Here is a 24,821-nt window from a genome sequence, read left to right as displayed (position 1 = left end):
ACCACAAACTCAACCAAACTCGTGGCGCTGTTGAACATTATGACGTCATTTGTTTACAAACAGGTAGAGGTCTATTGAGCTAAGCTAACACGCCTTCTCAGCGACCTCCAGGGTGCGTCATCTGAAGGGACAAACCAGCCACTCTATCTCACTCAACCTCCTTTCACTCTTACATTTTTGCTCACTCATACACACATGCATACGACGGGATCGACGCAAGCGGCAACTGTTGAACATGACAGAACTGATGTTCTGGGGCTGGAACAACATAGAAGGGACAAATACATACAAAGCCTCAATTTGCCTAAGAGCAGTTGCGTTTGCCATGCACGTACGTATAGTATATCTCTTTACAATACGCATAACCTCATTTTCCACCTCACTTGAACCCATTGCGTCATGCAACAGTTCGCACCAACTGCAAAGACATCCACATATCAGCACCGCTAACTACACACAGGAAAGGCAGCGCAGCTTCTTCGTGCCCGTGGCGTCTGCTATCTTAGTTACACAGCGCCTGCGAACTATCAGCGTCAGCGGGCTGCTCACTGAGCTCGTCACTTGTTTTTGCCGTTTCCTCCTCTCTCACCTCCTCTCTCGACCTCAAGTGTGCGCCGGAAACCGTGTCCCGGTGGGTATTTTGCGGACCACTCGCTTGCCCAAGGATACCCGTCCACACCTTCCACACCCCACACGGACTGTCTGAGTAAGTTATGCTGTCGCTGTATGTCTATGTGAAGGGCATTGGTCAGTTAAGACATTCTGGCTGTTTCCTGCGACAGATGCGCAACACGGCTAGGGGATGGGCGTGGCAGTAGTGTTTGTATGGCGATTTCCGTCTGACGTTGTACGTGTGTTTCACGCTATTTTGGCGTGTGCGCGCTTAACACCTAAATATTCATGCCGCTACAAATTGAATGATGGCGAATAATGACCGTCTTTGTATTGCCGTTAAAACGAATAATCGAACGGCCGCGAAACCGACACCAAGTAGTCCTTCAGATTTCTCTTTCGTTTTTCTGTTGCAATCCTCCTGATAACGACGGCTGGTCACGTGCACTAGGACGCGGGAAAATTTAAATATTGCCCAAACAATCCCAGAAGCTTTCGATGAAAGCTCATATTCAATAATAATGAGGACATGTATGACAGTACTACCATTATAGTACGTTATAGTGTTGTTCATGTACATGCAAACGAACGCAAAAAAAAAAAAAAAAAGCTTTGCTCGTTCTGGAATTTTCCCCAGGCAACCACTTATCTTTCCCGGCAACTTATCTTTCGCTATGCTTGCCAATAGGCCGTTTGAAAAAGTTCCGGGGACCAGCGCGAGCTCTGGCAGGGCGTGCCGGGAAATGCTGTGCAAAACGACAGCGATTTCCTATCGTCTCCGAATGTCGTCGTCGTCGTACTGGTGCATGCGCCGTCGCTGTCGTTTTGCACAGCATTTCCCGGCATGCGCGCTGCATCCTGGAGCTTTTGCAAATGGCCTATTTTTGCCTGTTGTCCCATTTGGTCCACGTGTTCGTGAACCTCCCATTTTTCTGTAACCGGTCTGCAGCCTAGATCACTACGTTCACATAGTCCCCTCCACACTCTAACAAAGCGGCCATTCACTCCGGCCGTACAAGCCCGTACGGACCCTTTTTTCCCCCCGGGCTGTTGACCCACAATTCGCATGAACCTTTAAACACGTCACACCTAACCCTTTAAATACCATGCCAATGATGAGGACGGTGCCCAGAAGAAGAACAGTCTGTTCGAACAACAGATGTTCGAAATATCGGTGGCTTCTGTCCTGAGGCAACTCCCTTCCTAATATCTAGCGGTCCGCTGGATTTCTACCCATCTACGGGCATATTCCCAGGATTTTATTCTCGGGGGGGGGGGGGGGGGGGTCCGGTAGAGCGGGGGAGGTGACACCCATTGTTGCTGCTGGTCTGGCTTTTTGGCCTTTCTTGCTGGCATTTGTGTGTGTGTGGGGGGGGGGGGGGGGGAGTTGCAAGATTTTGTGGGGCGTTGGGGAGTGCTGGGAAAATTCCTGCCTGCGTAGACGACTCTCGACATTATTAAGCATAACTAAAAAAAAAAGGAGAAGAAACGATAGCGAAGTCTAACGTATATAGTTGCAGCAGCAGAAATATGCGGTAAACCAAGAACAATTCGACCAGCTGTCCTGGCTGTAATTTACGGTCTGTTCTCACAAGCAGGCACGAATCCCATAATGCAGTACGCGACATACACATCCCAACCCAGGAAACTGAACTTTCAAAACGAAAAAATTCCTCGGAATTTCGGATCATTGCTTCGGCGTTCCGCGTATTGAGTTTGGTTCTAGAAAAAAAAAAAAAAAAAACCGGAAGATATGGAATTCGTCACCTGACGAATTCTACTACTACCACAAAGGAAATGAAATGAATGAAAGGAAAAATATTTTTTTTATAGGGACCGTGCGACACCTAAAGGGGGCGCGCTGCTCCGTCGCGGCAGCGCCGCCAGTGGCTGTCTTGGAAGTATCCGACGTGATACCACGCCGCCCGGTCTATGCATTCTCAAGTGGAACCGTAGCTTGCATGGCGACCGCCGTAATTAGAAGGGCTAGTCTTCGAAGTGCAAATAATGTGGAACCTTTCTGGGGCGCGAACGAAGCGAATGGAGACAGACTGCACAGAAGCAACCACCGTATTTATAATGTATCTAACAGTGCGGAAGGAGAAGAGCCAATCGCGTCTGTCTATGGTGAAAACGCCTGTAAGTGATACGTCGAGATGATGATTATTCCCGCCTCGCAAAATCCTGGCTTGCTAGCTATATACGTGTATTTCTCCCAACCATTTGTAATATCATGTTTTTGACTGAGTCTTGTATCCCTTTCGTCCTCTTTGCACGCACATAGCTTCGTCACTGAAATCTACGTCGTGCGTCCGTTTTATCCATACAAATAAACACATGAGGTCACACCTTATTGTCAAAATTTGTACTGCAGTATTTCCAGTATCCTCAGATACAATAACGCTACAGAGATCCTCAAAGAAGAAATTATACGAGTTTTTACCTCGGCTACCGCCGTAGGCTTGTGGCAAGACAGCTGTGAAATGGTCGGTGCGTAAATACTAAAACTAAACCTTTTGGACAACGTAGAACTTCCGTTCTCACTGTGAGACTCGTCAACCAGATTACCGGGAGCAATATCGGCTCTGGGCGCCGGCGATGAAACACCTCAATCATTATCTCGAAATAGGTTGCCGTTTGGTCGGTGCATTTTAAGGTGATACAGTATCTAGCGGCGTTTCACCGTCACGAAAGTGGCAACTGTAAATCTCCATATCATCACCTCATCACCAATCTCACCTCATACAATGGCGGAACGCGCGTCACAAACGCTATTCGCTGCTAGTCTAGTGCCCTCGGTGGTATTGGAAGCACAGAAATCACGAGAACTGAAACAACCTGTCCCTAATGAAGAGTTATATTTTAGGTGCTGGCGTAGTTAGCGATACAACAGTTCCAGTGCGGCAAAAAAAAAAAAAAAAGACGCCCGCACTTCACATGTAAACAAAGCTGGCTACCCGGCGGCTATCACGCAAGGTACTTTCTCCCTAGGCCGCATCGCGGCGCTACCGGTTTGTCGCACACTCCCTATTTAGCCTCTGCAGTATGAATGAAGATTGAGGACTAAATCGCGTGTCGTCAGCCTCCTACCGAATTTGTTTTATTGCGTTATTGTTATATCTGCGTATCTCACACTGTATTCTCCTACAATATTGTTCCTCACCGTCACGCGAAAGTATCATAATATATCTGTTTCTATAGTCATGTTCAACTTAAGAAGGAAATGAAATCTAGTCCGTCAGCTCTCAAAATATTACTGCGCCTGGATAGGATGGCTGGACACGCTCCCTCGTTGCGCCAGGTGATGTAAGGACCGGGTCCCATAGCTTTATGCGAGCAGCAAAGCAGCAGCAACAACACAGCAACAGAGTAGGGTTGCCACCAGGCCGGTGTTACACCGGCACGGCCGGTTATTTGCTCGCTCTGCCGGTTGCCGGTAGGAAGGTGATACCGGCAGCCTTTTCCCGGTATTTGTGGCTCAAGACCTTTCACAGGTGCTTTTACAAGGTTTTTGCTTCAAGATTCCTCTACAGCTTGAACAAATCTGGAGCACAGAACCAACACCGCAGTCACAAGTCGTTTTCTTAGTTATTTGTTATTATTATTATTATTAAATCAATCATCATAATCATCATTGTTATTTATCAAGTCTCGCGTTCAGGGGGGACAAGATCAGGGGTTGTGTAAAGGTTTTGATGGTTGTGTCGAGCCAGATAGAAGTTAAGCCGTACGCAACCATCATGAGATCTCTTCCTGCAAAGAAAGGTTTTTGTGTGCATCGATGCGTTTCGCAAAGTAAATAACAGCCCAATCCGGTTGCTCCAATACGATCCAGTATACCGTTCATGGCTCTCCATAGCAATTTCTAACTCCGATGATCCAGCCACACACAGGAACTTGTTTCCTAGTATTATCTCTCTCTCTCTGTGTGTGTGCTCCTCCAGCTCTTTCCCTTTCCCGCAAGCCGTTCCCTTTCCCACTATTCCACCTTCTCTCCCTCAGCCGGTATTTTTCCCTACGAAAGGTGGCAACCCTACAACAGAGCAGCTTTCTGCTGCCGTTGCTCTGCTGCTGGAGGCGTCCCATAGCTTCGTTTCGAATTAGCGGCAGCAGCGGCTTAGGAAACACAAAACGTGTTGGCAACTGTGGCATTAAAAGATGAAAGTCACTGAAAACGTTTCATTTTGAAGCCATCTGCCATTTTTAGATCTGCCATTTCATCTCTTCTCACATGCAAGCATAAAAACCGTGATGCGCGATACGCGTCGAAGATACCAAAAGGAGAGAATAAAGCGTGAGAATAGTTGTCTTTGATTGATCGATATTTCTGAACGCAATTTGAATGCAATGTCGAGGCTAAGGTACCACTACTAAAAACATTTATTTACTTAATTTACTGTTGTTTCCGCAGGTCGTCTTGTACACCCGCAATACACGACATGGGCACGAAGGTAGACCTCGTCCAGCCACTGCTGCATTTCGCCATCGACGTCTACAAACAAGTGCAGAGATCCGACACTTTCTTTTCGCCCTTCAGTATCGCAGCTGCACTGTCCATGACCCTACCGGGAACACGAGGCAACACAGCCAAGGAGATCGCCACTGCTCTGCACATAAGAGAAGACATTCACGAGGCTTTCTCGCAGCTTCAGAAATCCTTGCAGGATTGTGCGTGCGAACTTAACATCGCAAACCGCATCTACAGTGACCGAAGGTTGAACCCGTTGCATGCATTTTGCGCTTTGTTGGAGGAGTATTACTCTACTACTATAGGAACTGTGGACTTTGGTGAGGACGACGCACGTCAGAAGATCAAGCTTGGGTCGAACAGGTCACTAACGATAAGATCAAAGACCTCTTGGCACCAGGCACTGTGGATCCCTCTACCATGCTTGTCATAGTGAACGCCGTGTACTTTAAAGGTGCCTGGAAGAAGATCTTCCCACCATATCAGACCAAAACGATGGATTTTTACGAAACGTCTTCCACTACAAAGGAGGTACGCACGATGTTCCAGAAGGGAAACTTTAGGATGGGATATAACGAGGAACTGAAGGTGACCTCTTTAGAACTACCTTACAGAGGGGACATGGCTTCTATGATCATTCTGCTGCCGGATGAGATCGAGGGCTTGAAATTCGCCCAAGACCGTCTGACAGTCGAAAATCTTGCGTCCGCGTTACACGATATGAGAATGGAACGAGACGTGGAATTGTTTTTGCCCAAATTTAAAATAGAGCAGACAATGGGGCTGAAGAAGGTACTCATGGATTTGGGTGTCAAAGACATGTTCAGCGATTCGGCAGATCTCACGGGGATTACTGAGCGGAACGAAGTAATGTTCTCTGATGTCGTGCACAAGGCGTACATTGATGTCAACGAAAAAGGCACTGAGGCGGCTGCGGCAACAGCTGTTACGGGGTTGGGTTGCTGCTCGAGACTTCAGGATCTTAAACCGAAAGTTTTTAAAGTGGACCATCCTTTTATTTTTTTCATTCTGGTTCGAGATGTGGTCCTCTTCTTTGGTTCCTTGACCCACCCGGTATATAGATGACAGTCATATGACGCTAAATCCTCGATGATTCCGCCGGCCGGTGACATAAGCGTCCTATGTCTGTTTAGCTTGAAGATGTCGACCATTTGAAGTGTGAGAAACTATTTCTAGACGCCAAAATGAGTGCCTCGACAGCGAGTCATTTCTGAGTCTATGTGTGTTGTGATGCCCTTAGACTTGAGGATGTACCGAAATGGCACGAGCAACGAATATTTTGTCGCAATATTAACCGCGCTCATGGCGATATTGCTGTAGGGAAAGTTGCAGAATGCAAATAAACATGCTGATTCAATCACATTTTGTTGGTTTCTGTTAATCTCCGCGGGGTCAGGCGTTGTCAAATCTGCAGACAAAATGGAAGTTTTCTTTTTATTTTTTTCACAAGACAACAAAGCTCGCACCGCATTGTGTTGTCTCGTCTTTTTCCGAATGCCGAACTATACATCTTTTCACTAAAGCAAGCGCCACCTGTGAGACGCAAGGGCTCATGGGAACTTAAAGCGCCTTAAGCTGAACCGCATGGCCCAAAAAGCGTCCGAATTCTTTCCGAACCGAATTCGGGACCGAACTTTTTTCGGAGAACAGAATTCCGTGCCGAATTCGGCCCGATCTGGCCAAGCCAGATTTCTCCTCCGATATGGGAAGTGACGCCAACCGAAAAAGTAGAAGCATCCAATGGCTATCCAGCCGGAAGGAGCTGGATCCTTGAGGAGGCCTGCACGTGACGTCACTAGCAGACGACAGAGCACCCGGCGCTAATATTGTTGTTCCACGTGTGCCTTCCCTGTTGAAAAAACTCGTATAACTTTCTATGTGTAAAGAAATGAGCAATATGTGTAAAGAAATGAGCAATATGTGAAAGGCAATGAGCAATATGAGAAAGGCAATGAGCAGTATGAGCAGCGCTATGGGCAGTATGAGCAATGTTATGAACCGCACGGCAAGGCCAACGATGCGCTATGTGCGCAGATATAAGCAATACGAGAAAAGCAGTGAGCAGTATGAGCAACGTTATGCGCAGTATGTGCTGCATTTCGAGCAGTATGAGAAAGATATGAGCAGTATGAGGAAGGTTGACCGTTTAGTTAACCAGTTATTCACCTAGAAGTGCTGGCACCACAGCGTCTGGTGATGGCCTTTCAAGAGACGCTCGTCACAGTCGGCGGGCCGTAACGGACGCAGCTCCATTCCCTATCGTTCGATTCTGTTCAAATTTTAGGTGCATATTTCCCGTTCCGATCGTGTCCTACAACATTCTCTTTGGCTCCTGGATTCTCATCCAAGCCGTTGCGAATGCCATCTCAGTGCTTGGACGCTTATTTGCTTCTTCTGCCCTGCTTCTCGGAGCCGTCTGGACGTATTTCGCTCCGCTCTGCGTGGGACTCATATTTTCGTCGCCGTCTCCATGCTGTGACAGTGTCTTTGTGCCGTTTCAGTGATCACTGAAGGTGTTTTGTGTGTGTACCTTAGAATCAAGAACCTACAGAACCTCCAGAAGCCGTGGCAGGTGTGTGCGCATTACAGGTACGTTGCAGTCCCGTTTTTCCGTTATCGCTCTTTATGTCTGTCGGGTTAGCTGCCTGCAACTACCTTATTCGTGTTTTTTTTTTTTTTACTTTTTGTGGAAAGCGTTCGCTGATAGCCTTTGCATGTGTGTATAGAGTGTTTAAAATAAAGTCGTGCACCAGGGCATACCGAAATCGCACGTTAGCATGAAAAAAAAAGAAAATGTGTATTTGGATGCCCCAAAGTGAGGCAAGCCACGAACACTCTGTGTCAGTAACCCGTTTCTGCAGCGAACAAGTACAAGCACTCAGTTTTGCAAGCACAACGCAAACATACTCAGATGTTTCACAACCGCGTTCATTGGACATCACCAGCATTAGAGGAAGGTTACGTTCAATTTTAATCGGCAAAATGACCTCGTGCGTTATTTTGACTGACTAAATACAACTTAATGCTTTGAAGGTGTGATCTACGCGTTGGGACGAGAAACAGGCCCCAGTCATGTCCATTTCAGCATGAACCCATACGGCTGTATAAGCTGTGGGAACTGGGCGCAGACTACATTACTGCGCATACTTGTAGGCGCAGAAATTTAGCGCAGTTCTAATTTTGTTCTTTCTTTTCAACAGATACCTTCGTCAAATATGCAGAAAAAGGTAAACTATCGATATCAAAGGTGCCTGTACAGAAACGGAAAAAGCTCATCAAAAAGCTTTTGGCAAGCATTCTGAGGGACCTACGTCGCGCCAGTACCTGAATAAACCGGTATTTTGTAATCACGTGTTGTCGTTTTAGCTTAATCACGCCATGTTGCACATTTGCTCAGACGGTTCATGTGCATTTATGTACATGAATACGCTGTATGAGAGTGCTTATATAGCTCATACGCTGTTTGAGAGAGTGCTCATATAGTTCATACATGCTCATATAGCTCATATAGCTCATACATGCTCATACAATAAACATGATTGCTCATACAGATGGCTGTATGGTTTTTTTTGACAGGGTTGTGTTACGTGCGCTGCCGGACTCTACGTACAGCGTGTGCCTGTGAACGCGGCCTGTGTTTACACAGGCATACTGTATGGCGCCCCCGAAGGTTATTCAGCCTCGTGCATATTCTTTGACATTCACGGGAGATGATTTGCGGCGGTACCAGTATAAAGAGAACGTTTGTGGAGTCGATCCCAATTCATGCTTGAAGAAAGAGAGTGTCAAAGGGGCTGCGACGTCTGGCCTGATATTACTATCATGGATATTCATGATTATTTGGTGAGCAAGACTAGCTACCTTACTCGGAAGCAACTGAAGGCACACAAATCCCTCGATGCTTATAATTACGTAACGAGTGGATGGGTCAAAGAACCGCTGGTAAAGCCGTTGGGATCATGGCGAAGGTGAGTTCTGCCCAACGGTTTATTGTTTAACTGGCTAATTTACGTTCAGTGTGAATATTTACTTATGCTTTCCTGTCCATTAATTCGACCGGAGTAAGTATAAACGTCATTTGAAGTGTAATCTCGCAATTTTCATGTTTCAGGTGAACCACTCACAAACACTCTCATCACCACCTTTGACGGCGTGGGTGTATTCAAGGAAGGATGGCGAAATCGTCTTTGGCCACCCATTGCGGAGATGGATTTCGCCTTTGGCATGGTTTTCATGTTCTGTTCCTTTCTTGGCCACCAGATTAGGGGGCTTAGCCTGTCACACAGGACATTTAACCATTTTTCCACAATTCGTGATGCAGTAGACAGGGATACTCCAAACCGATATCCAAGGTCCTGGAGAGGAAGGTTAAGCCTCAACCGCATGAGACACATCACCAACTCCTCAAATTTTGACAGCACATTTAGTTCTTTGTGGGCCACATGTGCCTCGACAATCTGAAAGACAGCTGCCAAGGTTTTAAAACTAGGCAGCCCGGTGTAGAGGAGAACTCTCGCATCATCCCCTTCCAGACTGGTGAACGAAAATTTGTGTTTTGAAAGGCCGCTCCTGCGCTTGTACAATTCTGCATTTAACCTGCGGATCTCACCTGCAGGTCATCATGGGTAACAGTGCTTAAGAAAGAAAAAGAAAAAAAGGAGCAGGCTTATGTGCAAATTCCATATCCTGCAAAACATGGCATATGCGAACCAAAAGATATTCCTGTGATGCATAACTAAAACATAGTGAAGTTAATTTTTCATCAAATGTTATCCAGTCGCTTCTCTAACTCCTATGTTCAGGCATTAACGAAGGCGGGAAAGACAGCTGGACGATGGACAGACAGCACAAGTGTTCTGTCATCCGGGTTTCCTTCCACACTTATGAACATGACGACCAGGGCGTGTCCATTCCAGACTTATGAGCACACCCATACCTGCGGGAACGTCTTCAACAACTGCAGGTATATCGAGTGAATCAGACGTTGGTGTCCTTGGTTCCATTTGCATGTCACGTCCCATCTGTGCGTCACTGCTTCCTTCTTTAGCTGAGAAAGTTGGTGACGTGATGCCAACAGCATGAATTACCTGCAAATTTTGATATTGTAAAAAGGTATCTTACCTACTGATTCAGCATTATCAGCATGTTGAATTGTTTCCTGGCCCCCTGAATGGCAAACAGGGGGGGGGGGGAATATGTTTATTATATATAAAAAAAATAAGAGGGAAAGGTTAGCCACCGGTATGGCGGCTTGCTATTCCCAGGAAAAAGGGGAAAAATAAAGGCAAACAAAAAGAAAAACAAAGAAAAAGGAAAACAAATAAATAAAAAGAAAAACAAACAGCTGGCAAACAGCTAATGTTAAAAAAGTTGCAGAAGCAAAGTTTCTCCATGGAACAATCTGGCATGTCACACCACTGTGGAACTCCAATCCCAACAGATCAATTTGAAGTATCTGGTTGTTCCTGTGGCATATGCTCAGATGGATGTAGCAGTACGTCACATACGCTGGCACCTTAAAAGAAGCATTGGAATAATAAACACCCCTGCAACCTTGAAGCGGTTTCTATCGGGCCCAGTTTGGCGTGGAATGCGATCTTCTAACAGACGGCGTTAGCTCGGGACAAGCATAAACATACTCTGACTAGCCTTCTTTCGGGTGCATAGACGACTATAACGCGCTCCATGTTTTTCGGATGGCGACGAGCCGTATCCGAGGTGCAGACTTAGGGCCCAATCGGGATTGCAGTCATCAAACAATTGTGCAGGAGAGCCACTGCACAAAAAAGAAAAGCGCGTTACGCAGTGCTGCGTTATGTTCTATTACTTCCCAAAAAATAATATTCGCTCACCTGATAAAATGTCGAGAGCACACTTTGTATTTGTCGAGATTTTCACGATCCAGGTCTTTTCTCCGTATCCTGGAGACCCACAACGCTCTTCGCTTAGTTGAAAGCTCCCGCGTCTTCTCACACTCCCTATGTCTTACCGTCGGTATTTTGAAAAACCGTAGGTCCTTCACGATACGCTCAAGTTTCTGCTGTTTTGTGTGAGACCGGGTGGAACACCCAAATATTGCACAGAACACCATAGCTATTCCCGACCACGCAATTCCACCGCACCCACACAACGTAAGCCCAACGGAGGCAATACAACAATATGGCGCGCGCACCGGATCCAACCTTCCCAGGAGTCTTCGAGCGCGTGGCGCACGTGAAGGCTCCCTATAGCAACGATGACGTAGCAATGGGGTTGACTGTTGCCGTGTGTGCGACTTCAACCCCTATGAAAACGTTAACTTCAAGTTTTAGCAACCCTTGATTTCGGTTCAAAGTTGAGCAGCGTTATATATATGTCAACGTAGCCAAGAAGGAGAGAGAGAGAGAATACCTGTTTATTTACAAACATTGGAGCTGAGTGACACCCATGAGGGGTCCGCTGCTCCATTTCTTGAAAGCGTTTCAATAACGCGTGAATAAAATATACATACAGAACAGAAACACATGCGAAAACACATGCGTGCAACTACTGTACGAATAATTATATAAAACTTTCAACTCGTTAATTAATTACTCTCGGGAAAATGCGAGACAACAGAGTAGGAGGCAACCATTACTTGAATTCACCATCTTAAACAAAAATTCTGAAACTAGTAGGTACTGTGATATCTAGATCGCCAAAAATTTTTCATGCAAATGAGCCGAAGCCAGAACTACGAACTTCTCGAGAGTAAGCTCGAGATTAAGCGAGACATCGCTTCGGATTATCTGGGATGGAAAGCAGTCTTTCTGGCCATCAGATTATCGCCTACTCCAATCAGCTCCGTCGCTAAGGAACACGTGGCCCTCCGATGGCGAACACCCATTATACAGCTCGAGAAGTGCCTGGTTTCATCTCATTTGCATTCCAAAGTTTGGCAATATATATCTCGTTTCAGGATGTTGCAAAAAAAAGGTGAATTTGAATAATGACTGGCTCCAATTCTCCTGTCTGTCCCGAAAACATCTAATTAATAAATAAATTATGAATGAATGTATAATTAGATGTCCAGCAGTTACATACGCTTTCTGACTGGACGTCCGCCTGGCCGCATGACCCACCTGTGGAATCCGCATCTAGGTAGCCCTCATAGTTTTATTACAAACAAATTGTAAAGCATAAAAAAGAACGCCCTGTATAATTAATAACTATTACACGAAAATTATTATTATTCAAAGTCTGCAAAGACTGCACAAAATATGAATGTTGTATCCGCAAAACTTCACAGTTTCGTATTCTCCACGAGCAGTCGCGTCTCCGCTCTCCATCCCACTTTGGAAGACAGCCTGCGGCTGTGATGAGAGAAATCGGCGTTCGAGGAACAGTGTTGCCAAACGCGTCGCGGGTTGACGTGTCGCAGACCCGCAACATCATATTTCTCGGAACTAGAAATTAATTTTATGATACTTCCTCGTCACGTGGAAAAACAATGTTGTCGGACAATACAGTGTGAAACATGTATATTGCAGTAGCATAAATTTGGTAATGTTCTGACGTCACGAAATTTAGTCCGTAGTTGTACTAGTTTAGACTTTCTTTCGCTCGACTAACATTGTATGCTGATAAGAAAACCTCGTGAAACTGTTTACGCAGGTAGTCCTGGACACTCGCAATATGGGCACGAAAGTGGACCTCGTCCAGCCAATGCTCCATTTCGCCATCGACGTCTACAAACAAGTGCAGAGCTCCGACACTTTCTTTTCGCCCTTCAGTATCGCAGCTGCACTGTCCATGACCCTTCCGGGAACACGAGGCAACACCGCTAAGCAGATCGCCACTGCTCTGCACATAAGAGAAGACATTCACGAGGCTTTCTCGCAGCTTCAGAAATCCTTGCAGGGTTGTGCGTGCGAACTTCACATCGCCAATCGCATCTACAGTAATCGAAGGTTGAACCCGCTGCGTGCATTTTGCGCTTTGCTGGAGGAGTATTACTCTACTACTATAGAAACTGTGGACTTTAGTGACGACGCCGTTCGTGAGAAGATCAATGCCTGGGTCGAACGGGTCACCCACGATAAGATCAAAGACCTCTTGGCACCAGGCACTGTGGATTCCTTTACCATGCTTGTTATAGTGAACGCCATATACTTTAAAGGTGCCTGGAAGAAGATCTTCCCACCATATCAGACCAAACCGATGGCTTTTATGAAACGTGTTCCACTGCAAAGAAGGTGGACATGATGTTCCAGAAGGGAAACTTTAGGATGGGATCTAACAAGGAACTGAAGGCGACCACTTTAGAACTACCTTACAGAGGGGACATGGCTTCTATGATCATTCTGCTGCCGGACGAGATCGATTGCTTGAAATTCGTCCAAGAACGTCTGACAGTCGAAAATCTGGCGTCCGCGTTACACGATATGAGAATGGAACGAGACGTGGAATTGTTTTTGCCCAAATTTAAGGTAGAGCAGACAATGGCGCTGAAGAAAGTGCTCATGGACTTGGGTGTCAAAGACATGTTCGATGATTCGGCAGACCTGACGGGGATTACTGAGCAGAAGGAAGTAAAGTTCTCCCACGCTGTGCACAAGGCGTACGTTGATGTCAACGAAGGCGGCACTGAGGCGGCTGCGGCGACGGCCATGGTGATGTGTAACAGCATGTCGACTGCGGTTGCTGTGCCGAAGGTTTTTAAAGTGGACCATCCTTTCATGTTTTTCATTATGGCCCGAGATGTGGTCCTCTTCCTCGGTTCCCTTAGCCACCCGGTATAGATGACAGCCATATGACGGCAAATCATCGATCATTCCGCCGACCGGTGACATAAGCGTCCGATATCTGTTTGGCTTGTAGTTGCTAACCACTTGAAGTGTGAGGAACCGTTTCTTGACGCCAAAATGAATGCCTCGACAACGTGTCATTTCTGAGTCTATGTGGGTTCTATGTGGGTTGTGATGCCCTCGAGACTTCAGGAAATACCGAAATGGCACGAGCAACGACTACTTTGTCGCAATATTAGCCGCACAGATATTCTTCACCGCTCTCGATATCATGGCGATATCGCTATAGGGAAAGCTGCAGAATGCAAATAAACATTGTGATTCAATCACGTTCTGTTGGTCTCTGTCAATCTCCGCGGGGTCATGCGTTGTCAGATCTGCAGACAAAAGGAACGTTTTTTTGTTTTTGGAAGCCAACATAGCTCGCTCCGTATTGTGTTGTTTTGCCAATTGTATGGAACAATACACCCCGTATTGGCAACTGTAGGATGGGACAAGCGTTACGCTTCAAAAATAAAGCGCCACCTATGGCACGCAAGGGATCATGGGAACTTAGAGCGTCATAAAGCTTCGGCCAAAGGCGGAGGTAGAAGAAGAACAACAACATTCCCGGTATGCGCAGCAGAAGGCGTCAGCCGGGGTAAACCATAAACGAAGCAAACGACGAAGCAGTGCACATGCCGCTTTGCGCCGCACGCTTGGTTGCGCGCGCATCTTTGTAAAATCGTCTATTGCATCATAAGCTTTGATCAAAGCACGTGAAAAATTATCCTCCTGGCATTTTAGTTTTTTTACAAAGCAATCCGAAAAGAAGCTTCTATGCAGTGGAGTAGCTAGGGGGTGGTGGTTGGTTTCGGGACTTCTACTCTCCCCTCACTCGAACCCTATGGTACTGATATTAAATGAACCCTTTGATAACGCACTTGGCAAAGAGAAAACGGAGGTAAAATCCTCCTCCCGATGTAACTTACGACTACTGTACGACTAATTATATAAAACTCATAAATTAACTTCTTAATTAACTGTTGTCGGGAAAATGCGAGACAACAGAATAGGAAACAAACATTACTTGACTTCAACCTCTTAAACAAAAATCCTGAAACCAGCACGTGCTTTGATATCTAGATCGCCAAACTCTGGTATGCAAATGAACCGAAACTAGAACTATACGCACTTCTCGAGCTCAGAAACGGCACCGTTTCGAATTATCTGGGCTGGAAAGCCGTCCTTCTGGCCATAAGATTATCGCCTACTCCAGCCAGCTTCATCGCTAAGGAACACGTGGCCCTCCAACGGCGAACGCTCACTATAGCGCTCGAGAAGTGCGTGGTTTCGGCTCATTTTTACAAAATCCTGAAACGAGTATATCTCGTTTCAGGATTTTGTAAAAAGGATGGGGTGAATTTAAATAATGACTGGCTCCAATACTTCTATCTGACCCGAAAACATCTATTTAATAAGTTAATCAATAATTTCAGACATAATTAGACGTCCAGCGGTTACATAAGGTTTCTGACAAGACGTCCGCCTGACAGCATGACCCACCTGTGAAAACCGTGTCTAGGTAGCTCTCATAGCCTTATTTAAAAAAAAAGAAGATGTAAAGCATAAGAAAGAACGCCCTGTATAATTAATAACTATTACACGAAAATTATTATTATTCAAAGACTGCGCAATATATGTATGCCGTGCCCGCAAAACTTCACAGTTTCGGAATTCTCCACGAGCAGTCGCGTCTCCGCTCTCCGTCCCACTTTGGAAGACAGCCTGCAGCTGTGATGAGAAGTGAGAAATCGGCGTTCGAGGAACAGTGTTGCAAGACGCATCGCAGGCTGACGCGTCGCTGACCCGTAACGTCATATTTCTCGGAACTAGAAATTAATGTTATGATACTCCCTCGTCACATGTAAAAAAAAAAAAAAACGATGTTGTTGGATAATACAGTGTGAAACACGTAGGGTAAGGTGGGGCAAGATCAGACCGAAATTTGCAATTGAATATTTATTTTTTTGTGTTAAAAACAAACACCCATAGACACGTCCCCACCTGTATACTGCTCTGGAAACCAGAGCGACGTAACTGGTTCTAAAGCAAACACACAACAAGAAATTCAAAAATGCACATTGTCTCATCTTGCCCCAACCCTCGGGGCAAGACGAGACACGCTGTGGTAATGAAATATCAAATTTAGTTTTTGCAATTTAAGCACCTACACAGCCCCCTTGAGCCCACCGCCTACATGATGTGATACGTGATAAAACCACACAGAACCCGGTGCTATTTCCCTCCACCATCCTTCGCAAACAAGGCACCGCCAGTCGCATGTGTCGCTGATCGCTCGCTTTTGAGCGCGCTTCTGCTTTGCTAGAAATATCATACGACACAGGAAAATTTGCTGGAAAATCCTAGGCAATATGTAAAAAAAAAAAAGGAATCCCTGAGGAACAAGCATAAGGCCACCTAATAGTTGAGTGATCAGTTCCTAAATTACGGTAAATTTAATTTGCATTACACTTCAATTACATTAAGTTGCGGCGTCCTGTCCCGTGCATGTCATCGGGTGCATTAATTTTTCAGTTAAACACCGGATAACCAAGAGTGCCCATATTTTGCGTATATCTAGATGAATGCAAAAAGAAATAGGAGGTGGACTTACATGACCGAATAAACCTGCGACACGCTGCTGCACAGCTGACAAGAAAAATGACTACAGAAAATTGCGCCTTTTTTGCAGTTTTCAGGGTATTTACATTCCAGGCAGAAGTAACCGATTTTTCTTCAATGCAAACACCACTCCGGACAGTTCTCACGTGCAATAAGGCGGACATGCAGAGACAAGCGCAGAGTTTGCAGAGTTTCAAGCGCAGTACCCCAAGCGCAGTGCCATGCAGAGCTTCAAGCGCATGGGGCAACGCGTCTCTAAAACAGGCGGTGTCGAGCAAAAAATGTCGTATCCTGTCCCACCTTACCCTATATTGCATTCACATAAATTTGGTAATGTTCTGACGTCAGGTCGCGTTCACAGGAACGTTCACAGGACGCGTTGTCGTCCTGTGAACGTTCGGCACTCGCAATAACTGTTACGTGTGGTTTACCATTTAAGGGGTGGCTCATCGTTCTAACTGTCTTGTTAAGTTGTTTTCTCTAACGTTAACGGGCTCGAAGTTCTTGAGTGACGACCTTCTTGAAGTGCGTTCCATTCCTCTGCGTGTTCTGGTATTCTTTCAAAATACGCGCTGATACAGTGGTGATGTACTTGTTTGGCGCAAGGTGCAATAAGTACTGCCATCGTCTCTGTGTCTATGATGGAGAAAATGCCCACGCCCTGAGGTGTCCGTGCGTCCCCGTCCGAGAAGAGAACACATATTGACAGCCCACGGGGCCTACGCCAATAAGACAGCGTCGGCGTGGCGCGTGGCGCCGCTAACGCCGCCGCCGGAAAAAATGCTCACGGCGCACACCTCTAGAGTTGGCACCTACCTCCATGGTTGGCACGCCGTCAATAGGATTCTCCTATCCCCGAGCGTGACCGCCCGGACGCAGCCATCCGTTGATCATGGACAGTGTTAGTGGACGAAATTCAGCCCCCCCCCCCCCCTAGCTACAGCGGAGCTGCTCCGTTTGCTGCCAACCCTGTGCAGTCAAACGGGGGAACGAGCCGAAGGAGGGAACGACGTCCACCGTAGGGGAAGCGAGGCAAGCCGTGTAATTACGTTGAATACGTACGAATCATCGGGATACGTGCAGAATTGAGTAATGCTATCAGAATCACAAGGTAAACGTTCTCATGTCAAATGTGAATCATATATTATACCTGTATATAGGTTTTTCACCTTGATGTCATATATTATATCTATGAGATTGCCTGCCACACCGCCAGCCCTTCGCTTTCCACCGACACAGATGAAGATGCTTACCGCCTATGACATGTTGAAGTGGCGTTTGTATGCCTTTGCGACCGAAATCAATAAATCGTTATCCATCCCAACGAATGTAGGCGTGTACTTCCGAAGGCAACAGTATTCCAAACATGAATGCACACAGTAAACCGCCATTTTCATGCTGCTCTGCGGGAGGCGGTTTTCGGCGAACACTTGAGGTCGAGGGAGGAGGTGTGAAAGGAGGAAAAAGTAAAAACAAAAAACTTGCTGAAAGATGAAAGTCACTGAAAAGGTTAGCCAGCTGTAGGACTCGAAACCATATCTTCTGGATTGCCGGTCCAGGGCTCCACCAATAAACCTCTACCCGAGAAACGTCATCGTGACGAAGGTAGACACACCGAAACCAAAACAGATCGGAAGGGGAGAGCGAATTGGCGAGCGCGGGAGCGAATTGGCGGGAGCGAATTCCACGAATTGGCAATTGTTCGCTGCCTCCTACTGAAAGAAATGGAGGACCGAAGGTCGCGTCCTTTTCAGAGACCATCGTAATCCCCTCAAGACCGTGGCTTTCGGGCGCGACCTTGTTCGCCACTAGCTTTGAACGTAGTTCAACTTGTGGCGGCATTGCCAGCGCCATCACATCAAGGCGCGAATAATAAATAGCCTTGCCTCGCTCAGCCCGAGCTCTCGCTCTGACCTGGCAATTCCACCACTCAACCAAACTCAACCAAACTCGTGGCGCTGTTGAACATTATGACGTCATTTGTTTACAAACAGGTAGAGGTCTATTGAGCTAAGCTAACACGCCTTCTCAGCGACCTCCAGGGTGCGTCATCTGAAGGGACAAACCAGCCACTCTATCTCACTCAACCTCCTTTCACTCTTACATTTTTGCTCACTCATACACACATGCATACGACGGGATCGACGCAAGCGGCAACTGTTGAACATGACAGAACTGATGTTCTGGGGCTGGAACAACATAGAAGGGACAAATACATACAAAGACTCAATTTGCCTAAGAGCAGTTGCGTTTGCCATGCACGTACGTATAGTATATCTCTTTACAATACGCATAACCTCATTTTCCACCTCACTTAAACCCATTGCGTCATGCAACAGTTCGCACCAACTGCAAAGACATCCACATATCAGCACCGCTAACTACACACAGGAAAGGCAGCGCAGCTTCTTCGTACCCGTGGCGTCTGCTATCTTAGTTACACAGCGTCTGCGAACTATCAGCGTCAGCGGGCTGCTCACTGAGCTCGTCACTTGTTTTTGCCGTTTCCTCCTCTCTCACCTCCTCTCTCGACCTCAAGTGTGCGCCGGAAACCGTGTCCCGGTGGGTATTTTGCGGACCACTCGCTTGCCCAAGGATACCCGTCCACACCTTCCACACCCCACACGGACTGTCTGAGTAAGTTATGCTGTCGCTGTATGTCTATGTGAAGGGCATTGGTCAGTTAAGACATTCTGGCTGTTTCCTGCGACAGATGCGCAACACGGCTAGGGGATGGGCGTGGCAGTAGTGTTTGTATGGCGATTTTCGTCTGACGTTGTACGTGTGTTTCACGCTATTTTGGCGTGTGCGCGCTTAACACCTAAATATTCATGCCGCTACAAATTGAATGATGGCGAATAATGACCGTCTTTGTATTGCCGTTAAAACGAATAATCGAACGGCCGCGAAACCGACACCAAGTAGTCCTTCAGATTTCTCTTTCGTTTTTCTGTTGCAATCCTCCTGATAACGACGGCTGGTCACGTGCACTAGGACGCGGGAAAATTTAAATATTGCCCAAACAATCCCAGAAGCTTTCGATGAAAGCTCATATTCAATAATAATGAGGACATGTATGACAGTACTACCATTATAGTACGTTATAGTGTTGTTCATGTACATGCAAACGAACGCAAAAAAAAAAAAAAAAAAAAAGCTTTGCTCGTTCTGGAATTTTCCCCAGGCAACCACTTATCTTTCCCGGCAACTTATCTTTCGCTATGCTTGCCAATAGGCCGTTTGAAAAAGTTCCGGGGACCAGCGCGAGCTCTGGCAGGGCGTGCCGGGAAATGCTGTGCAAAACGACAGCGATTTCCTATCGTCTCCGAATGTCGTCGTCGTCGTACTGGTGCATGCGCCGTCGCTGTCGTTTTGCACAGCATTTCCCGGCATGCGCGCTGCATCCTGGAGCTTTTGCAAATGGCCTATTTTTGCCTGTTGTCCCATTTGGTCCACGTGTTCGTGAACCTCCCATTTTTCTGTAACCGGTCTGCAGCCTAGATCACTACGTTCACATAATCCCCTCCACACTCTAACAAAGCGGCCATTCACTCCGGCCGTACAAGCCCGTACGGACCCTTTTTTCCCTCCGGGCTGTTGACCCACAATTCGCATGAACCTTTAAACACGTCACACCTAACCCTTTAAATACCATGCAAATGATGAGGACGGTGCCCAGAAGAAGAACAGTCTGTTCGAACAACAGATGTTCGAAATATCGGTGGCTTCTGTCCTGAGGCAACTCCCTTCCTAATATCTAGCGGTTCGCTGGATTTCTACCCACCTACGGGCATATTCCCAGGATTTTATTCTCGGGGGGGGGGGGGGGGGGTCCGGTAGAGCGGGGGAGGTGACACCCATTGTTGCTGCTGGTCTGGCTTTTTGGCCTTTCTTGCTGGCATTTGTGTGTGTGTGTGTGGGGGGGGGGGGGGGAGTTGCAAGATTTTGTGGGGCGTTGGGGAGTGCTGGGAAAATTCCTGCCTGCGTAGACGACTCTCGACATTATTAAGCATAACTAAAAAAAAAGGAGAAGAAACGATAGCGAAGTCTAACGTATATAGTTGCAGCAGCAGAAATATGCGGTAAACCAAGAACAATTCGACCAGCTGTCCTGGCTGTAATTTACGGTCTGTTCTCACAAGCAGGCACGAATCCCATAATGCAGTACGCGACATACACATCCCAACCCAGGAAACTGAACTTTCAAAACGAAAAAATTCCTCGGAATTGCGGATCATTGCTTCGGCGTTCCGCGTATTGAGTTTGGTTATAGAAAAAAAAAGAAAAAACCGGAAGATATTGAATTCGTCACCTGACAAATTCTACTACTACCACAAAGGAAATGAAATGAATGAAAGGAAAAGGGACCGTGCGACACCTAAAGGGGGCGCGCTGCTCCGTCGCGGCAGCGCCGCCAGTGGCTGTGTTGGAAGTATCCGACGTGATACCACGCCGCCCGGTCTATGCATTCTCAAGTGGAACCGTAGCTTGCGTGGCGACCGCCGTAATTAGAAGGACTAGTCTTCGAAGTGCAAATAATGTGGAACCTTTCTGGGGCGCGAACGAAGCGAATGGAGACAGACTGCACAGAAGCAACCACCGTATTTATAATGTATCTAACAGTGCGGAAGGAGAACAGCCACTCGCGTCTGTCTATGGTGAAAACGCCTGTAAGTGATACGTCGAGATGATGGTTATTTCCGCCTCGCAAAATCCTGGCTTGCTAGCTATATACGTGTATTTCTCCCAACCATTTGTAATATCATGTTTTTGACTGAGTCTCGTATTCCTTTCGTCCTCTTTGCACGCACATAGCTTCGTCACTGAAATCTACATCGTGCGTCCGTTTTATCCATACAAATAAACACGTGAGGTCACACCTTATTGTCAAAACTTGTACTGCAGTATTTCCAGTATCCTCAGATACAATAACGCTACAGAGATCCTCAAAGAAGAAATTATACGAGTTTTTACCTCGGCTACCGCCGTAGGCTTGTGGCAAGGCAGTTGTGAAATGGTCGGTGCGTAAATACTAAAACTAAACCTTTTGGACAACGTAGAACTTCCGTTCTCACTGTGAGACTCGTCAACCGGATTACCGGGAGCAATATCGGCTCTGGGCACTGGCGATGAAACACCTCAATCATTATCTCGAAATAGGTTGCCGTTTGGTCGGTGCATTTTAAGGTGATACAGTATCTAGCGGCGTTTCACCGTCACGAAAGTGGCAACTGTAAATCTCCATATCATCACCTCATCACCAATCTCACCTCATACAATGGCGGAACGCGCGTCACAAACGCTATTCGCTGCGAGTCTAGTGCCCTCGGTGGTATTGGAAGCACAGAAATCACGAGAACTGAAACATCCTGTCCCTAATGAAGAGGTTGGTACTTTCTCCGGAGGCCGCATCGCGGCGCTACCGGTTTGTCGCACACTCCCTATTTAGCCTCTGCAGTATGAATGAAGATTAAGGTCTAAATCACGTGTCGTCAGACTCCTACCGAATTTGTTTTATTGCGTTGTTATTATATCTGCGTATCTCACACTGTATTCTCCTACAATATTGTTCCTCACCGTCACGCGAAAGTATCATAATATATCTGTTTCTATAGTCGTGCTCAACTTAAGAAGGAAATGAAATCTAGTCCGTCAGCTCTCAAAATATTACTGCGCCTGGATAGGATGGCTGGACACGCTCCCTCGTTGCGCCAGGTGATGTAAGGACCGGGTCCCATAGCTTTATGCGAGCAGCAAAGCAGCAGCAACAACACGGCAACAGAGTAGGGTTGCCACCAGGCCGGTATTACACCGGCACGGCCGGTTATTTGCTCGCTCTGCCGGTTGCCGGTAGGAAGGTGATACCGGCAGCCTTTTCCCGGTATTTGTGGCTCAAGACCTTTCACAGGGGCTTTTACAAGGTTTTTGCTTCAAGATTCCTCTACAGCTTGAACAAATATGGAGCACAGAACCAACACTGCAGTCACAAGTCGTTTTCTTAGTTATTTGTTATTATTATTATTATTAAATCATCATCATCATCATCATTGTTATTTATCAAGTCTCGCGTTCAGGGGGGACAAGATCAGGGGTTGTGTAAAGGTTTTCATGGTTGTGTCGAGCCAGATAGAAGTTAAGCCGTACGCAACCATCATGGGATCTCTTCCTGCAAAGAAAGGTTTTTGTGTGCATCGATGCGTTTCGCAAAGTAAATAACAGCCCAATCCGGTTGCTCCAATACGATCCAGTATATCGTTCATGGCTCTCCATAGCAATTTCTAACACCGATGATCCAGCCACACACAGGAACTTGTTTCCTAGTATTATCTCTCTCTCTCTGTGTGTGTGCTCCTCCAGCTCTTTCCCTTTCCCGCAAGCCGTTCCCTTTCCCACTATTCCACCTTCTCTCCCTCAGCCGGTATTTTTCCCTACGAAAGGTGGCAACCCTACAACAGAGCAGCTTTCTGCTGCCGCTGCTCTGCTGCTGGAGGCGTCCCATAGCTTCGTTTCGAATTAGCGGCAGCAGCGGCTTGGGAAACACAAAACGTGTTGGCAACTGTGGCATTAAAAGATGAAAGTCACTGAAAACGTTTCATTTTGAAGCCATCTGCCATTTTTAGATCTGCCATTTCATCTCTTCTCACATGCAAGCATAAAAACCGTGATGCGCGATACGCGTCGAAGATACCAAAAGGAGAGAATAAAGCGTGAGAATAGTTGTCTTTGATTGATCGATATTTCTGGACGCAATTTGAACGCAATGTCGAGGCTAGGTACCACTACTAAAAACATTTATTTACTTAATTTACTGTTGTTTCCGCAGGTCGTCTTGTACACCCGCAATACACGACATGGGCACGAAGGTAGACCTCGTCCAGCCACTGCTGCATTTCGCCATCGACGTCTACAAACAAGTGCAGAGATCCGACACTTTCTTTTCGCCCTTCAGTATCGCAGCTGCACTGTCCATGACCCTACCGGGAACACGAGGCAACACAGCCAAGGAGATCGCCACTGCTCTGCACATAAGAGAAGACATTCACGAGGCTTTCTCACAACTTCAGAAATCCTTGCAGGATTGTGCGTGCGAACTTAACATCGCCAACCGCATCTACAGTGATCGAAGGTTGAACCCGTTGCATGCATTTTGCGCTTTGTTGGAGGAATATTACTCTACTACTATAGGAACTGTGGACTTTGGTGAGGACGACGCACGTCAGAAGATCAATGCTTGGGTCGAACAGGTCACTAACGATAAGATCAAAGACGTCTTGGCACCAGGCACTGTGGATCCCTCTACCATGCTTGTCATAGTGAACGCCGTGTACTTTAAAGGTGCCTGGGAGAAGATGTTCCCACCATATCAGACCAAAACGATGGATTTTTACGAAACGTCTTCCACTACAAAGAAGGTACGCACGATGTTCCAGAAGGGAAACTTTAGGATGGGATATAACGAGGAACTGAAGGTGACCACTTTAGAACTACCTTACAGAGGGGACATGGCTTCTATGATCATTCTGCTGCCGGATGAGATCGAGGGCTTGAAATTCGCCCAAGGCCGTCTGACAGTCGAAAATCTGGCGTCCGCGTTACACGATATGAGAATGGAACGAGACGTGGAATTGTTTTTGCCCAAATTTAAAATAGAGCAGACAATGGGGCTGAAGAAGGTACTCATGGATTTGGGTGTCAAAGACATGTTCAGCGATTCGGCAGATCTCACGGGGATTACTGAGCGGAACGAAGTAATGTTCTCTGATGTCGTGCACAAGGCGTACATTGATGTCAACGAAAAAGGCACTGAGGCGGCTGCGGCAACAGCTGTTACGGGGTTGGGTTGCTGCTCGAGACTTCAGGATCTTAAACCGAAAGTTTTTAAAGTGGACCATCCTTTTATGTTTTTCATTCTGGTTCGAGATGTGGTCCTCTTCTTTGGTTCCTTGACCCACCCGGTATATAGATGACAGTCATATGACGCCAAATCCTCGATGATTCCGCCGGCCGGTGACATAAGCGTCCGATGTCTGTTTAGCTTGAAGATGTCGACCATTTGAAGTGTGAGAAACTATTTCTAGACGCCAAAATGAGTGCCTCGACAGCGAGTCATTTCTGAGTCTATGTGTGTTGTGATGCCCTTAGACTTGAGGATGTACCGAAATGGCACGAGCAACGAATATTTTGTCGCAATATTAACCGCGCTCATGGCGATATTGCTGTAGGGAAAGTTGCAGAATGCAAATAAACATGCTGATTCAATCACATTTTGTTGGTTTCTATTAATCTCCACG

General features: G+C 46.6%; 1 protein-coding gene and 2 pseudogenes across 1 annotated transcript; all 3 read left to right on the top strand.

The window, feature by feature from the left end:
- The first annotated feature begins 525 nt into the window (after positions 1-525).
- LOC135394742 (leukocyte elastase inhibitor-like) lies at positions 526-6,461 on the top strand (annotated as a pseudogene).
- A 45-nt stretch (positions 6,462-6,506) lies between these two features.
- LOC135394741 (leukocyte elastase inhibitor-like) lies at positions 6,507-14,195 on the top strand (annotated as a pseudogene).
- A 4,832-nt stretch (positions 14,196-19,027) lies between these two features.
- On the top strand, positions 19,028-24,792 carry LOC135394739 (leukocyte elastase inhibitor-like). Its single transcript, XM_064625645.1, has 2 exons — positions 19,028-19,167; positions 23,354-24,792. Exon 2 carries the CDS (start codon positions 23,382-23,384, stop codon positions 24,495-24,497), a length of 1,116 nt encoding a protein of 371 aa, XP_064481715.1. The 5' UTR covers positions 19,028-19,167; positions 23,354-23,381; the 3' UTR covers positions 24,498-24,792.
- Positions 24,793-24,821: the final 29 nt, after the last annotated feature.

The sequence above is a fragment of the Ornithodoros turicata genome, chromosome 5 (genome assembly GCF_037126465.1).
Source record: "Ornithodoros turicata isolate Travis chromosome 5, ASM3712646v1, whole genome shotgun sequence".
Lineage (NCBI taxonomy): Eukaryota > Metazoa > Arthropoda > Arachnida > Ixodida > Argasidae > Ornithodoros > Ornithodoros turicata.
Note: the sequence above shows the minus strand (reverse complement) of the source record. Positions and strands in the feature narration are given on the sequence as shown.

Coding starts and splice junctions, on each gene's coding strand:
- LOC135394739 (XM_064625645.1), top strand. CDS start 23,382: ATGGGCACGAAGGTAGACCTCGTCCAGCCACTGCTGCATTTCGCCATC.